Source organism: Micromesistius poutassou (genome assembly GCF_964030765.1).
Source record: "Micromesistius poutassou genome assembly, chromosome: 21".
NCBI classification, from domain to species: domain Eukaryota; kingdom Metazoa; phylum Chordata; class Actinopteri; order Gadiformes; family Gadidae; genus Micromesistius; species Micromesistius poutassou.
Window position 1 is genome coordinate 11,347,511 of NC_140291.1, and position 18,111 is coordinate 11,365,621.

The 18,111-nt window shown below is 45.9% G+C and overlaps 1 protein-coding gene across 4 annotated transcripts in view; it reads left to right on the forward strand.

Annotated features, from left to right (window-relative positions):
- The window catches only part of plce1 (phospholipase C, epsilon 1), a 74,851-nt gene that overhangs the window by 26,130 nt on the left and 30,610 nt on the right, over window positions 1–18,111 (forward strand). For all 4 annotated transcript variants that reach the window (XM_084485882.1, XM_084485879.1, XM_084485880.1 and 1 more), the window contains 15 exons: window positions 3,149–3,324; window positions 4,404–4,571; window positions 9,710–9,855; window positions 10,390–10,537; window positions 10,900–11,013; window positions 11,144–11,253; window positions 11,651–11,770; window positions 14,508–14,636; window positions 14,801–14,937; window positions 15,155–15,261; window positions 15,401–15,525; window positions 15,757–15,901; window positions 16,319–16,480; window positions 17,257–17,374; window positions 17,908–18,082. In XM_084485882.1, coding sequence (XP_084342008.1) covers window positions 3,149–3,324; window positions 4,404–4,571; window positions 9,710–9,855; window positions 10,390–10,537; window positions 10,900–11,013; window positions 11,144–11,253; window positions 11,651–11,770; window positions 14,508–14,636; window positions 14,801–14,937; window positions 15,155–15,261; window positions 15,401–15,525; window positions 15,757–15,901; window positions 16,319–16,480; window positions 17,257–17,374; window positions 17,908–18,082 — 2,080 coding nt within the window. The remainder of the gene's footprint in view (window positions 1–3,148; window positions 3,325–4,403; window positions 4,572–9,709; window positions 9,856–10,389; window positions 10,538–10,899; window positions 11,014–11,143; window positions 11,254–11,650; window positions 11,771–14,507; window positions 14,637–14,800; window positions 14,938–15,154; window positions 15,262–15,400; window positions 15,526–15,756; window positions 15,902–16,318; window positions 16,481–17,256; window positions 17,375–17,907; window positions 18,083–18,111) is intronic.

Below are 18,111 nucleotides of genomic sequence, written 5' to 3' on the forward strand. Positions count from 1 at the left end.
GGGCGTGCGTGCGTGTGTGTGTAGGATCTATATTAAAGGGGTCTCCTGTGGGCCGTGTATCCTGTGTTCATCTAGCATAAAGTTGTTTGAGACCCAGAGACGAGGTGCGTTTAATGCCGCTCAAAATCACAGAGCCATTAAAGGGGTAGTGAACGCAATATCAGATTTTTATTTTAATCCCAGTGTCCGAATTCGAGCTGAAATAGGGGGTTCATCACTTGCACTTTAAAGAGCTGCACATTTAAACACAGACAGACAGACAGACAGACAGACAGACCAGAGAGTCAAACGGACACACACATGAGCACACGGACACTCGCATAAACCCACACACATGAGGACGCACACACACAAACACACGCATTAGGACACACACACACACAAATTCTGATGTCGACACACAGGCACACAGAAGCACTCTATCTATCTCGGCCTCTCTCTCTTTCTTAAACACACCGCACCACACTATCGCACTTTCTCTCACTGTCTCACTTTCCCTCTCCCCCTCGCACATGTTCTCTCTCTCTCACACACACACACACACACACACGCACGCACGCACGCACGCACGCACGCACGCACGCACGCACACACACACACACACACACAGAGGCTTTTGTAGTGCATGCAGATGGGTCATGGTCATGCATAAAGATGAGTGCTGAAGCACGCGTGTGCATGCATCCATGTTGGCCCCAAGTGGACGCTAAGCGTTTCCCCTCCGCTCACCTAGCAGATCCCCGTCTCTTCGACTAGCAGTGAGCCGTCAACTTCACAACATGACAGCACGCATTCAACCACTAGATATTAAGAAGCAGATACCTAAATAAGTGAAATGAAAGAAGGGAAAGTCCCCCTCTACGATGCAGTCTGAACGTCTCTGCTGAGTAACAAGTTAAGAATGACGAGATTGAAGACGACCTATCTGTCGAGAGAAGTTCAAATGAGATAATCAATGAATAGAAATAAAAAAAAAAACACACTTGACTTAAGTAAAGAGAAGACTTTAATGATGATGAATGTCGACCTGATTGTTTGACCAAGCAAGAATGACTCATGGCGTTTTTAAAGCCAGGAGAGGAGCATCAACGTCTGGGGTGTGCATGGCCCTTATCTGCTCCGGGCTGGAGACCCACAGGCACTCCCTCTTAACTCCCAAATCTCGCTTGATCCAGGACAGCAACTAGACAGTCATAGAAATCTATGCACGATTTCTATGCACTAGAATCGTGCATAGAAAAGTTAGATTGCATCAATCCACTCCACTCTCCGACTGCTCTTGTGTGTATCCTTGTACAGATATTGTGATTGGTACTAATCTCGCTGTTCTCAGCGGATGTCTGTTGCGTCATGCGGTCTCCCCTTGAGGGCTGGAGAATACACTGAGGGGTAATGAACCGCTGTTTGAATATTTGGTTATTTCGAACGTGTTTTAAAGGCAGAAGGAACTTGGCGGGGGGGGGGGGGGGGGGGGGGGGGGCAGCAGTTAAGAGTTCTGTGTGAAGATAGTGGCCGCGTTAGAGGCCATGTGATATTTCGGAATTATGAACAGCAGCTTTTTTTCCCACAGAATTCTTGCTCCGCGACTCTAAGTCTCTAAGTCCATAAGCATGTGCAGTGACGTGTAAACACAGGATTGAAACTTTTGTTTTGTTTGTGTGTGGGCACTGTTGGAGAATGGGAGAATGCAGCCGGGTTAGTACGTATGCGCTTATGGTTTGGTTGGATGACACAAAGACACTGTTATGAAGTCCTGCTGAACGCTCGTTTGGGATATAGTGAGTGTCAATGGATGGCCAACTGCCATCCACTGCTAGAGGAGGTGAGTTAAACTAAAAACCCAGAGGGTTTATATCTCGACGTAGACAGTGTCAACAATTAACCTTGGGTCTTAACAAACTGGACAAATCCTTGAAGGCACACACTCACACATGTGCACACACACATAGCAAGTTCATTACAGGAGGCCAGAGACCGGATCTATAAATCAAAGTGTGTAAATAAGCGTGTTTTTTTTTCTTCCTGTTCAGCGGTCACTTGTTACCATGGTTACCTGTAGCACATCTCAAGGGTTGCCCAGTACATTATGAAGTGTCTGTGCACATGTTAAAGGGAGTGTGTGTGTGTGTGTATCTGTTTGCATTTGAGGGAGTGTGTGTTGTGTGTTTGACAGAGGGAGTGTGCATGTGTGTGTGTGTGTGTGTGTGTGCTTGTGTATGTGTGTGCCTATATGTAGTGTGACAGTTGACAATAAGCAGAAGGAGTGTGTCTAATTCCTGGTATTTCATCATTTCCATTGTACGTTTTCCAGACCTGTGGGTTGAATGGTATTCAACTGGCTAGTACCCAGAACAAATTAATCATAGCCCTCAAACAGGTCGGCTTTATCTTCTAAAAAGCCTCAATTGAACAAATTGTTTAATGCACAACCAAATGTTTTGAAGACATTTCGATTTTTTTTCTGTGTCTGTCTTGGTTTCTGTGCAATTGCGTTAGTGATTGACATTTAAGTTTTCTTACTAGGAGATATCAGCCTACCTCAGACAGCACTCCGCAACCATTATCTCAGCATTCACCCCCGTTACAACTCTGACTTATTCTGTAGTACACACTTATTATTGCCATTATTTATGCTTTTCTTTATTACTCTGGTGCACTAGAGACACCTACAAGCTCATTTTCGTCTGTATTCCCTGAGCGGGAGTAGTTAATACCACAAACCGTATCAATACATGAGGCATAAACAGAGCAACCATACAATCATACAAAGGAAATACTATTGCAAACTAAATACACGTACATTTGATATGGTTAACCAGATACACGGTAGGCTGTCGGCTCCACCGCAGAACACACCTCTTTCTGCCCTTTCCAGTTGATTAAGTCTGTAGTTGATCGAGAGCCGATTGAGCGATGGTTTAACTGGGATCATAACTGGGAGGTCGACAGGTCGATACCTGACTTCCTCGCAGAGTTTCAGTACAGCCTTTCTCAAAAGGGTGATTTCACCCTAGAGGATTAGAAAGTAACTTATTTGAAATGTTAATATGTATATTTAATATATTTATATATAAATTGAAAATCCAAATATAAACAAAACACATGTACATTTCTTTTCTTTTTTTCCTCCCCCCCTCCCCGCCCGCAGAGCGCCAGGTCCCTGGCGGTGTGACGGCGGGCAGCGGGGGTGTCGGCGTGGCGACGCCGGCCCCCATGGCAGCGGGGGCCATCAGCCGGGAGCTGGCGGACCTGCGGCCCCTGGCTCAGTTCCCAGAGGAGATCGCCTGCATCCTGACCCAGCAGGAGCAGGAGCTGTACCAGAGGGTGAGGGCCCCCCCCGGGGGCCTCCTGCACACACACACACGCACCGATAATAACGGTCAAAAGGGCCGAGGCTCGGCGTGGAGACGGATACGCACGTGTTTTAATTGTTATTATTTATATTTATTCAAACTCTGAACTCTAAATATAACACTAAATATAATATACGTGATTAAATGATACTTGAGTGCTGTGTCTTCATCTGTTAAAGTCATTTGAATTCGATACATAATAATACATGGGCACCCTGAGTCACTCCGGCAGCAGTGGGGGCCGGACGTCCTGTTAGGGGGGGGGGTGTGTGTGTGTGTGTGTGTGTGTGTGTGTGTGTGTGTGTGTGTGTGTGTGTGTGTGTGTGTGTGTGTGTGTGTGTGTGTGTGTGTGTGTGTGTGTGTGTGTGTGTGTGTGTGTGTGTGGCGCATCAATACTAATAACATTTCAGAATGAAACGGATAATCGGATAACGATAGCGCGGAACGATCAGGCAAACGTAATAGCGCAACGATAAACTCTAATAATCCCAGAAGGGAAATGCGGGTGTCACAGCACAGAATTACAGGACGGTAAAATAATTACAAAGAAACATTTCATTTAAAGCGTATGCAAAACATTGAAGAGAGCCTGCTAAACATATCTCTCTATACACTACATGAGTAAAGACAGGCAATGAAGTGTAGAGCCAGACACTGCTGCCTATATTCAACTCCTCCTGGGTTCACATGCCCCCACCAGAAGGGTTCACATCTCTCAGTCTATGCACCCCCCCCCCCCCCCCTCCCCCAACACCTATTAGGTTACATCCTTGGCCATAACTCATCCTATAACCAGCCTTGTTATGCTGGCCACACGCACACAAACGCACACTTGCACGCACAAATGCACCAACGCACACTACGTGACTTACACACTGCTGTAGTCGATGAGTGCAATAAATGGGTTAAATAAATAGAGCAGGTTGACTGAACCAACCCACGTTTAGGTTGTGGGTTATATAATGACAGCTTCCATCCGTTAATGAATCCATTAATGATTCCATTCGTCCATCATTCGTTCATTCATTCATCCAATCCCCATGCATCCAGGTGTTTCCGCTGGACTACCTGTGTTTCCTGACCCGGGACCTGGGGGGTACTGAGGGTCAGACCAAGCGGCACCCCAGCCTCAAGGCCTCGCTGTCGGCCCCTCCCTCCTCTACCCACAATGCTCAGCGCCGCAACGCCGTGGAGGACCTGGTGGCCCGCTTCAACGAGGTGAGAGGCGGGAGGGGGAGGGAGAGAATAAGTCCATTTTTTGATTGTAGTTGGATTATATGTAAAAAATGTAATTAATTACCCATGCGAATAAAGCCCTTTTGAATTGTACTTTTTATCTGAGGGCACGAGTGAGGGGAAAGAGCATCATCTGAAGATGGGGCTCGTATTTAAACCTCATATTCTCGAATGCTTCAGGGGAGGCGAGCTGTGTGTAATTTGTCAATCAATAATATTCAACCATTTAAAATAACTAACCTAATAGTTAACTATTTTTCGATTCATTCAACTCAAGAGAAATAGAGTTGTTAATCCGCTCTCTGGCTGCGGATGAAAGCTTATGCAGTCGTACGTCTCATGACCTCCACCTTCGCGGCTAGCCATCTCAGAAGGTGGGGGCCGATCTCTATGTAGGACGCTAATATGCTAATGCTATTGGCTTAGTTGCAGCCTTCCCTCGCTGAGGGAGAGGGAGCTTGTTTACTGTATTTGGTATGGCGCTCGTAAAGTATGCATGTAACCAATGCTGCATAAATACAAAAACGCTCTCACACACACACACACACACACACACACACACACACACCCCAACACACAAACACACACACCAACACACACAACACCACGCACACACACACACACACACACACACACACACACACACACATACATTCTGTGACGAGGCTGTGGCAGTTTGTTGGCTAACTTAACACACTAAACGTTGCGCCATGCAGAGCCTTTAATGCAGACTGACTTTGAGAATAAACATTGAGAATGCTTAAATACTGATAGAGACGGGGAGATTGAGAGAGAGGGGGCGGGGGAGACACAAACAGACAGGGAGAGAGAGGGAGAGATGATGATGTCATATGTATGTTGTGTTCCGTTTAACATCAGCTGGCTTTCATTTAAGTCACATCTAAAATGTGCATAGTGTCCATATATGGGCATAGTGGAGCCAAAGACTGATGACAGCTCCCTAGATGGGGGACACTGATTGGCCAGAAATAGGAGGTGTTCAGTGAAGAAAACATTCTTACACACAAACAATCAAACCAACAAACTTGTGCCACCTGTAAAGTGGACACTTTGGTCGTCCTTTTATCAGTTTATTTGACTGCAAAGCAATTAATGACAAAACAGCAGGGTGGGGTTGAGTTTGAGTTGATATCTCCTGTATGTTTACTGACAAACACTTCCTTTGGAGACATTCTTTCTGATAAGATATAAATGTCTCAACAATCACATATTCAAAGTAGTATGTTGTTCATATTCCATACTATGACTAACAACGTTACTACATAACATTAGAAATAATGTTAAAGCCGTAACCTTTTACATATAGAAGACAAATAGCTTTAAAATCAACTGGAAAGGGCAGAAAGAGGTGTGTTCTGGTGTGGAGCTAACAGCCTACCATGTATCTGGTTAACCATATCAAATGTACGTGTATTTAGAAAAAAAAAAAGATTGCATTAAAAACGAAAACTTTACTGTGACCGAAATACAGGACTGTCATCACTGTCATTTATACTTAAAAGAAAACGTAACACTTGGTACAATTAGAACAAAAGCAAAAACAAAAAAATTAAATAGAAATAAAAAATGGAAATGATGAAAAACTGTAAAAATAAAAAAAGAATACATTTTAAATACAATTAAAATAGAAAAGATCTAACCTGAAATCAGTAGTTGGGAAGTGTGTGTGTGTGTGTGTGTGTGTGTGTGTGTGTGTGTGTGTGTGTGTGTGTGTGTGTGTGTGTGTGTGTGTGTGTGTGTGTGTGTGTGTGTGTGTGTGTGTTGGGTAATGCGGTCCCCATGCGAGGTAGTACACTGTGTACTCACAGTGTGAAGAGGGGAAGAATTCTTGGGTGACCTCAGTTATGTAATGTCCTGCATCTAAGGGGGGGTTCACACACACACACACACACACACACACACACACACACAGGGCTGGATCAAAGAGATGCCATCTTGATGCTCAGCTGTGCGGGTGTGTTTGATGGGCGTCCATGTTGTGATGTGTTGTGTCATCACCTGTTCGATTTATAGTGCTGTTTGTTCTGGGGCCCTAACTCATTACATAGATGTTTTCTTCATCCCCATCTCTTTTCTTTTTCTCTGCTCTCTCCTTCTCCCATGTCCGATCTTCTCTTAATCCGCTGCTTCTCGCTCTCCTTTCTGTTTCTGTTTCTCTCCCTCTCTCATTCTCTTCCATTCTGACACTAGTCACATGACACTCTTTCTCATCTTTCTCATCTTTCTTATCTTACCTCTCCCTCGCACTCTCTTTCTGTCTCTTTCTCTCTCTTCCTACAATCTACTGGCATCTCTCTCTCTTCCTACAATCTACTGGTATCTCTCTCTTACTACAATCTACTGGTATCTCTTCTGTAGTTCCTCTTGTCAAACCACTAATGCCTACATGCCTTGATGTTCCCCGCTCCGCTATGTTCCCCACTCCGCTATATTCCCCGCTAAGCTATGTACTTTGCTATGCCATGTTCCCCCGCTCTGCTATGTACCTTGCCCAGTGCCAGCAGTGCACGTTCTGCTTCCGATGGACTGAGCGCCCCTAAACCATGGCGGTAACTCTAGCGACAGACGGAAAGCTCTAGAATGATTTGTCGTAACCGTAGCTACCCAGCACCTGGCAGAAGTGCTGTGTCTGTCAGGACAGACAGGGAGAATAGCTAAGAGCAGAGCTGACATGCACACACACACACGCCCAGACACACACACACACCCTGTCACCCACACCCGAGTCTTGAGTCTTGAGTCTTGAGTCTTGAGTCTTGAGTGTGTGTGTGTGTGTGTGTGTGTGTGTGTGTGTGTGTGTGTGTGTGTGTGTGTGTGTGTGTGTGTGTGTGTGTGTGTGAAAAATGGTTGTGTGTTTGTGTGTGCCAACTGCTATGACCTGTGCCCTGTGCAAGGCAGCTTTGGAGGTATTTATGTCTGGGGTTAAACAAATGCATTCATTTTACTTTGATTAAAGCAACACACAAAAACACACACAAACACTTCTGAACATGCACTTAGGTTTTTCATATAGTTTAGACTGTAGGAAGCACTCAATACTTATGTAATGGTATTTAATAATATATTAAGAGTATTAGTATTTAGCATGATTGCGTGCACATTTCGGGCAGTGTACCATTGGATTTGTGGCTGAGCTGTATTATATTGGTAGTATTATGCCCAATGCTTACATATTTTAGGTAGTGTTCTACTGGATTCTTAGCTAACCGGTATCGTATAATTTGTATCAAGCACAGTACAAAAATATTCTAGGCAATGTTTCGGGGTTTTGAAGCGGTCTGGTTGCGGGCTTATACCAGCACTATGTTTAGAAGAAGCTTCATGCAGTAGCTCATAAACATGCTAATCTGCATGTATATTTGTGGGGTACCCGCTGTAGCTGTGTGTACTCTAGTGTGTGTTTGTGTGTGTGTGTGTGTGTGTGTGTGTGTGTGTGTGTGTGCGCGTGTGCGCAGTGCTGTGTTCTGGATGTACGCAGAGTATCTGGCCTCTGTCTTTGTATTTCTTCGAAGGCCAATACCCTGTTGGATTAGAGTGGGTCTGTGTGTGTGTGTGTGTGTGTGTGTTGTAACAGCATAGCGGCGGTGGCTTTCTCCTGGCTGAACACCGTGTTTGGCCTTGCCGTGAGCCCAAGAAATATTCCAGGGCTGATATGGGCAGGTCTGAAAGAGCTGTTGGTTTTCAAATGTTCAATGTAGAAAATCTACCCTACAGAATGAACCTACTACTAGTGCTACTTACCTTCCTACCTTGCTACCTTCCTTACTACGGACCTACTTACCTATATCTCAACCCGCCACCCTATCCTACCTACATTTTATCTGTTGTTCTGTTTTACATAGTAGTGTTTCTGTTTCTCCTGTGAACGGTGGATGTATATTGATGAACTGAGCATTCAGGATCTGACCGGTGACAGCATGCAGAGGTCAGTCCTATTCACTGGCTCTGTGTTGGACGACCTGAGCTGCTGAGGTCTTAATTGTTTACTATTTTACTATTTAGTTATTTAGCCGTTGCTAAGAGCAACAGGTAAGAGTGACTCACGGGTTTTAGTGTTTCCCCTCTCAGGGGGGGACATAGAATCAGAGTGTCCGTTATAGCCTCCTGGTGTCCGGGTATAACTGTTGCACTTTTGGATCGTACTTTTAAGGATGTACGTGGAACCCATGTCACACATGCTGGCTTTCCCTGCATGTTTCCGGAAGATTTCTGGCGTGGGGTCAGGAGGCATTGGGACCAGTGATCGATATACCGGGTGATCTGCACCCACAATTTGCCTGCTCCAGACCTAGATATATTTCTGGATCTCTGCTGGTTCGTCTGTGTTGGAAAAGAAAGCAGTCACCTTGGCCGGAGAGGCACTGAAGGATTGTCTTGACATTTTCACGTGGAGCAAGCAAACCAATCATAAAACTCTGCTGAGGACGTATTTGAATCCGCGACTGTTTAACTTAACGTGCCACTGCTTCTTTCGTGATCCCGTTACAACATCAATTCAGCTTCTTTTTGTTTGCCGACAAGCTCCTTTTTTCAAGAACGGCTGGAAGCGCAAACCGGTTCTGAAATATGGGGGCTCTGCTCGGTCCGCTAGCACCACGGAGGCTGGCGTCTACAAGTGTCGCCTTACCGCCATGGCGCCATCTGCTGGACTGGCCCCTCTGACGGCATTGCCAGGCCATGTGTGAACGGGCGCATGGCGCTCACCTTTCCAGAACGTAGCTGCATGTGTGAACGGTGAAAACCACAAGCGGTGCCTGAAAGGTCATCCCGGTGATTGACTGGGATGACATGTGTGAAAGGGGCTTAGCCTTGCAAGTACTGGACAAGGGGCGCCTCATTTCTAGTAAGAGAGAGTCCTGCTTCATACGTGTGTTGTTGGAAAAAACGGTCTGCAACAATAGCATGAACCAATGATGTAAGCTGTCCCAACTTTTCTCTGTTATGAGGCGTCACTCTCTTATAGTATAAAACTGCACACCTTACGGCCCCTGTTTAAGGAGCAGGTAGGGCTCAGGGCATCCTGATCTAGGATGCCTATAGGGCTCCACTGTGGGCACAGAGGGGTACTGAAGATCTGTCCCCTCCCTCCGCCTCCCCAGGTGAGCTCGTGGGTGACGTGGCTGGTGCTGACGGCCAGCTCCATGGAGGAGAAGAGGGAGGTGTTCTCCTACCTGGTGCACACCGCCCGCTGCTGCTGGAACATGGGCAACTACAATGCCGTCATGGAGTTCCTGGCCGGGCTGCGGTGAGGTGGCCGTTGTCTGCCTAACAACATGTCTTGTCGTGTGTTCGTGTATCATGTGGAGGCCCGGAGGACTGGCTGGTGACAGCGTTGTCAGCGAATGGGGATTATTTAATACACCAATAGGGATACATGCAAACACGTGCACAGATAGACAAACACACGCCGCAGACACATTATGCATCTACATGCATGGACATTATTGTACATTGTACTGACATTATGTACAGACAAGGAAATCCTGCACGCACGCACACACGCACGCACGCACGCACGCACGCACGCACACACACACACACACACGCTCTCGCCTCATGACACCCACTTTGTGTTTGATATAATAATAAATGTATCATTATACGCTTGAACACAGCTTGAAAAGATTTTAATACTATTTTTCAATTGTGTGTGTGTGTGTGTGTGTGTGTGTGTGTGTGTGTGTGTGTGTGTGTGTGTGTGTGTGTGTGTGTGTGTGTGTGTGTGTGTGTGTGTGTGTGTGTGTGTGTGTGTGTGTGTGTGTGTGTGTGTGCGCTGCAGCTCTCGCAAGGTGCTGAAGATGTGGCAGTTCATGGAGCAGGCGGACATTGAGACCATGCGGGGGCTTAAGGACGCCATGGCCCAGCACGAGTCCTCCGCCGAGTACAAGAAGCTGCTCACCAGAGCACTCAATATCCCAGGATGCAAGGTGGCTCTTACCCTGACCCTTGACCCCAACCCGAGCCAGCCATCATGTCGTTTATTTTAAAGATCTGTATGCGATATACTGCATTATTACTCTATTATCTGTCCACTGCAACAAAATCTCCTTTGTTTGTTTGTCTGTTGGTTTGTCTGTTTCTTCTTGCGTTTTTTTGTTTGTTTGTTTGTCTAAAGAAACTTTGAGAACGTGAATAAATACCTAGAGGACATATTTCTCATGATCTTTTAAGTTCCTATTCTCCTGTGTGCCTAGCTCTTTAACTAACTGTGTGTGTGTGTGTGTGTGTGTGTGTGTGTCTGTGTGTCTGTCTGTCTGTCTGTCTGTCTGTCTGTCTGTCTGTCTGTCAGGTGGTTCCGTTCTGCGGCGTCTTCCTGAAGGAGCTGAGCGACGCTCTGGACGGGACCGCCAGCATCATCAGCCTCAAAGCCCCGCTGGAAAATACAGACACAGACTCACTGGAGGTAAACACACACACACACGCACGCACACGCACACACGCACACACGCACACACACACACACACACACGATGACTGAACTCTGGTGTCAGTCGTCAATGTTTGGTTGGTTTTCTTCTTCCTGTGCGTGTCAGTTTGTGTCGGACTACCATGGCCAGCAGCATTTCATGTCCCGCTCTGGTCCCGACGGCCTGCACGTCCCGGAGAAGGAGGCCACCGTCAGCAACATCCTGCAGATCATCCGGTATGCCATCCTCCCCACTACCCCCCTCACCCTCCAACTCCTTCACCCCAGGCGCTCAGCGGGGAGACGTTATAGAAGCTTAGATTCACACAGGCTCTGTTCACCTGAAACCACCTGGATAGTCGCATCTCATCCCTTCAGCCCTTCTCTCTCTGTCCCTCACGGTCTCCCTCTCTCTCTGCCTCCTTCTCTCTCTCTCTTTCTCTCTCTCTGTCACTCTCTCGTCCCTCACTCAATTGAGTTGTTTCTGTGTATCCTCACCATGGCAATGCTGAGATACATAGAAAATAATTGTTATGTCCTTATGACTTTGGGGATGGAGCCTGGCCGTTAGTCAAACGTCCCACTAGAGACTGTCCACTAGCCATCTTAATGGTTTGTTCTCTGTCCTGCGCAGGTCCTGTAACCGTAGCCTGGAGGCGGATGATTCGGATGAAACGACCAGTCACAGCCCTTCCTCGGTGGCCCCGCCCCCGACTTCCCGGAACAACTCGTTCAGGGAGCGAAGCTACAATCCGTTAGTATTAACGTCATCTTCTGTGCTTACGCTTATTTGGACTTTAGACTATTAGATTAATAGGTCTTTATCACGGAGGGGTAATAGGGTGGAGAACAGTTGTTATTTAGACTTGGATAGAGACTATATATTAGATACTCTCAGATCTGTGTATGATTGGGAAAGGACAAGGATTAAGTTAATTTTAATTTTAATTACTTTCATCCGACGAGGTAGGCTGCAGCATTCAGTGACCCTGATTGGCCACTGAATGCCAAAATTTATATTTGAATGCATTAAAAAAAAAAGGTTCCTTTCTGAAAAAAGGTTGCCTATTTTAATGTTTGACAGACGTAAGCAAGCAGAGCTTACCCTGTTTTCTCTGTCGTTGGACGTTCCATCGGTTTGTGACAGAACCACATGCTCTGTCTGGCCAAGTCCTTTAGCACGCTGCTGTACGAACATACAGTGGAGACGTAAGGACACACACACATGCACAAGCACACGCACACACACAAAGACGCGTGCACACATATGCACACGCACACAGTCAAGTTTATTTGTGTAGCCATTTCCATAATTATGCTTTCAAAGGACTTGACATGCACCATAAATGGCGCATTTCCACTGGAGGGTGCGGGTCAGTTCAGTCTGCAAAGGTGCTGCACGGGTCGCGTTTCCACCACCAAAAGTGGGCGTGATCCGGACTGAGCCGTATTGAGCCGTACTCGTCTCGCAGTACTCCTCCGTTGGGGTACCGAGACGCCTGAAAGGGTGCTGGCAAGTTTGAGCTACACACGCAGTCTGTTGATTGGTCGACAGAATCGTCCCTTCTGTGTGACAGCGGGATAATAAACAAACACAGTACCCGCGAGGTATTTGTGGACAACAGCGAAAGCTTTGTTTATTGAAGAAAATGTCTCGCAAAAGTTTGCCGTCCTTCTTGGACGTCCTACATTGTTGCTCTTTGTTCACTTTCAGCCAATTTTAGCATGCATAACATATGACACATTTGAGTTCTGGGGACCATGACCGCATAACCATTTAAAATATATGTCAGATTTTGCTGCTTTTTCTCTTTACTACACTACCCATAAACCTTGGCAGTTGTACAGGCTCCCACTAGCCCAGTAGTAGTCTTTACAGTCAATCTTCTACTTGTACTTGTACTAAAAATATAATGAAGTACAATCAAAAATTAAATGTGGCTCCAAGCTGCATCACATTGACGAGGACTACCCAGCACCGCACAAAAAATATACTAAAACACATCGTTATTATGAATGCAAAGTTTCATCAGTAGTACAATGTTCTAGAAGGTTTCAAAGATCATCTGATAGATACTCGTTTGACTTTCGATTTTATTAATCATTCGTTTTTGCATTCTTTTTTTATTGCAATTTGCGGTGGGATCCAATATGGATGCCAAGATAGCTGCGAGACATAATTTGACTCTTCGATTTTTTCCACCTGAATTTCCATGATCCACTTTGCTCATGGCAGCACAGACGCCTCGTGTTCCTGTCTGTGGTGGATCTTTGCATGGCTCCCCCTAATTACCCTTCATAAGACACAACCTAATGGATTAATACAGGAATACATTCTCAGACTGTTATCCTGAGGAAGCAGTGGTTTAAATAAACAACCGGGAGAAACAACACATACCCTGCCTGGGCTTTCCTGCCGGGACAGGAAACATTAAGAGTCCTGTTAGATCTCAGCATGCTGCTGTCCGCCGATGGCGCCATTTTAGATCCACCTCATTTGTTGTGCTGAACATTTTTGCCGGTTGGTTGATTTAAACGTGACGAGGTGTCATCAACAAGGTAGTCTGAGGACAGAGGATCGAACCCAGAACCCTTCGGATAGGTGTTGATCATCCTTTAACTTCCTGCTCCTCTCACATCCTGCTTTCTTCTCTTTCCCCTCCTCCTCCTCCTCCTCCTCCTCTTCCTCACCGTAGTTCCCGCTCTTCCAAGGTAGCCCCTGAAGCCATTCGGGTCTTGTAAGTGGTCTGGAGGCAACGCAGGAGATGTTCACTAGTGCACTTCATGAGAAGAATCTTGACTATGTTAACAATGAATGGTATTTAAGGCATGACTAACCAAGCAATGCAGTTCAAACAGTTAAGACAATAATGAAGAACATGCTTTATTTAGTACTAAAGGTACACTACAAAGTGCTTTAACAAATAAATGACTCCAAATACTCATATTTGAGGTAGGGAAACATTAACTAGGGGATAGAAACAGAGGGAGGGATCGAGAAATCAAATGAACAGATGAACAGAAACAGATATAAGTTACAAATACAACTCAAAGCTGTTTTAAAGTGTAGGCTGTATCTATGCACTACAGTATGGTTCAGGTTGTCCCCGTTCTGTCTCGTAAACACCTCCCCGCGAACCGAAAGCCTCTAACCTATTCATGGGTTACCGGGATCCCTGTACAGGAAGACGCTCCGGAATCCATTAACAGTCTGGCCTAGCGTTTCCGAATGACCCGTTTGAATGAGTGGATTAGCTCGTTAACGCTGATGGCGCTTTAATTCGACTTGTCACTCCGAGAATGGCTGGAGGTGAAACTTGAAGTGGATTGTGTTCCAACATGGAATGTGTTTGATATGAGATGGGGTGTTTTGTACTGGCCCTCATCAAGAATGCATGGGTGGTCTGACTGGAGGTCTAACTCTTACATCTCTCTCTCTCTCTCGCTCTCTCTCGCTCTCTCTCGCTCTCTCTCCCTCTCTCTCCCTCCAGGTTCACGGTGGGGGATGTGTCTGATGTGGAGGCGGAGCCGTGCCTGGAGGCGGGGGGGAAGGAGGTGGAGTTCCAGGGAACCGAGGAAACCCATCCGGCCTTCGGCCACAACACAGAGATCATACCCTGGTAACACATACACACACACAACATTTACACACACACACTAACTTATGCACACACGCACACACACACACACGCACACAGAAGCACACACATTTACACTTAGACACACACACACATATACATATATGTGTGCATATGCACTAACATAGATGCGCACTCCTCTGCAGGTATGTGCTGTCCCTGCAGCCCGACGTCCATCAGTTCCTGCTGCAGGGCGCTACAGTGATCCACTACGACCAGGACAGCCACCTCAGTGCCCGCTGCCTCCTCACACTGCAGCCTGACAACACCACCCTCACCTGGGGTAAGAGCCACAGGAAGGCCCCCTCTGAGAACCACACAGCAACAGGCCTTTTTCATATCACCGAACGATTGAAGGACGTTAATAGCATTATGAGTTGAACTGAAGATCTCATTGTGTGTTTCCTTAATTATCCCGTTCTAAACGTGTGACAGTTGATTTGTACACCCATTGTAGACATGTCAATTCAACTTCTGATTGTTCTTTACCTCAATGGCAGGGAAGCTTCGTTGCGGAGGAGCCCCAGCGACAGAGCCTCCAGTTGGGCTGGGCCAAACCGTGTCTGCTGGTCTGGCTGAAGGCCTGCTGGATCTGGGGGTGGTCAAGGTACACCTGTGACAAGACATTAGCTGCTGGCACTTGTACATGATTATACATATATGTGTAATTTTGTTTTATTTATTTCGTAGAAAAAAAAGTTGTTCATGCGTACAGCGAGTAAGGGGCTTTTGTTTTGAAATGCCAGGCGGTGTTCCTGGGTCACCACGGGGCAGATGTCCACGCTGTGTGTCTGCAAAACAAACTGAGCCAACTGACGGCTGAGGACAATGCCCTGACGCTCCTCTACGGCCTCAGCACCACCGACAACAGGTAGGCCCCTCTAAATTAAGTCTAAAGCCACTGTTTATAGACGCTAGCGACGCATTAGCAGCTCTACACATGAAGCGACAAGATAAATGCCTGTTTCCATTCCCGTTTCTATTCCATTATTAATTTTATGATACACTATCATCAAATGTTTCGTCATCATCTTCACCATTTTATGAAAATAAATGTATTGGTGACAATAATCTATATTTACTGTGTCTCTGCCTCTGATAGGCTGCTTCACTTTGTGGCACCCAATCACACGGCCCAGGCACTTTACAAAGGCCTATCGGAGCTGGTGAACGCAACCAGGAAACTGAAGAAGTTCCCCGACCAGAGGCTGCAGTGGCTGAGAAGGCAGTATGTCAGCTTGTATCAGGTGGGTTAAGGATGCTTAGTATTATCGGTGATACCTGGTGGGATGTTTGTGGTGATATTAGGGGAGATCTTTTTGGGTGAAATTTTGAATAATATTTGCATGATGTAGGGGGTGATATTTGAGAGATATTTGTGTGATATTTTTGAATGATTTTGGGCTGATATGGGATTATTTGGTTTGATGTGCTATTCGGGCTGATATTTGGGCTTGTATTTAGATGACCTTTGGTGCAATATTTGGCACATACTTGGTGTAATACTGTGAGGATGGTGTGATATTGGGATGATATTTGTATGATATTTGTATGGTACTTGGTCAGGATATTTGACATTGAAATTTTGAAAGAATATCTATCTGGTGTTTGGCCTTATAGTCGATGTGACATACATGTGGTGCGTGGCGCGTGTGGTCTTCCAGGAGGACGGTCGCTACGAGGGCCCGTCGCTGGCCCAGGCCATCGAGCTGTTCGGGGGCCGGCGCTGGAACATAGGCGCCGGCGGGGCGGAGAAGGCGGGCGGCCAGAAGAACAACACGCTGGGAAACGATAAGACCAAGAAGAAGAAGAAGGTCCTCGTCAGGGTCAGCAAAAAAAACGATTTGTGCTTTTATTTTGAAGGATGTGTCACTAACGATTTACTATTGTTATTGATGTCCTTTAGTAGACGCTTTTATCGCCTTAGGGTGTTTTGGGATGATGTCACTAAGGGGCAGGTATTAGTCGGGGCATATTACTCAAGCATTGTTGTGGATTTATTTTAGTGTAAGGAAATCCAGATTCAACAAATCTTTGTCTTATATTTTGAATGTATGTCATTTTATCATTTTATAGGTCCAATGGTTAAATAACACCCACACACCCATCCCATCCTCCCATTCTGCAGTTGAATGAATGAATGAATGAATGAATGAATGAATGAATTAATGAAAACTTTATTGAACAACAATTAACAAAAGTGTTCAAAAGGATAAAAAACACAATAAAGCCCAAAGGCTTGTTTCCATTGTGGTCCTTTAGATGGAAGGGGAGAAACAACACATGGACTAAAGCACGGAGGACAAACACACAGCACAATGGACTAAAACATTGAGGAACAAAGGGGAATAAAATAAATAAAACAAGGGATAAGTTCCCAAGACACACAAACTTAAGTTTGTAAAGTTAACCTCCTCTGCTGGTCAATGGTCAATTAAGATCACATTCATTCGATTATACATATTTTTATTAAACTTGTCTTCCTCCCACTGATGGTCTGTGTCAGACTGTAAAAAGCTGCAAGCTGTATAAACCAAATCACTTCCCAACAATGCTGTGATGTTTGGCTCGTTACTGACGTTGTTGACCTGGTTGTTCACAGGGAGACAGCGGGGATGTGACGGACGATGAAATGGTTTCCCGGAAGACCCGGAGCTGTAAGGAAGCACTGGGCCGGAACGGAATGGAGTTCAACGACAGCATCGACCAGGAGGAGTCAGGTAGGACTTCCTCTTAGTGCTTTTCTACATGAACATGGAAGAACCGGAGAGACAAAGAATGTCACCTGCTTCAATCCTCCTCTTACTAAATAAATAAAATAATAATATTAATGATGTAAAAATATTTTTTATTTCTTTTAAAAATGCATCTTTTCAAGGCATCATATAGCTAATGCAGTGCCTGTTCCGTGCCTGTTTTCCGGGAACTAACGATAAGACTACTTTAACCTTGATTCTGCGCATCCTTTGGTCCTCAGCAATACACCCACCGAGTGTGAAGTCCATCTGATGAACAATTGTTCAGGACAGACAGACAGACAGGGACAGACATACATACATAGGCTCCTCTGATTGTAGTTACACATTAGTTATGACCCTAAACTTAACCCATAACCTGTAATCAACTGATAACTGATACCTGATGATAACAGACCTAGCTCTGCATCCAAAAATGTCATTTAAAGTAAACAAGTGCATTTATATAAATAAAATAAAACAAATATTCTGTCGACTCTTTTCCCCCCTCCACCCAGAGGACAGTTTCCCTGGACCGTTCTCCCTGTCAGCCAATAGGAGCCCAGCCATGCTGGCCTCTTCCTCCTCCTCCTCCTCCACCTCCTCCTCTTCCTCATCCAGCATGGTGGGGGCCGTCCCGACCCGCCCCCAGTCCTCTCCCGTCCTATCAGGGACCGCGAAGACGCCACCGGGGTACGTGTTTTCGGATGACATCGCACTTA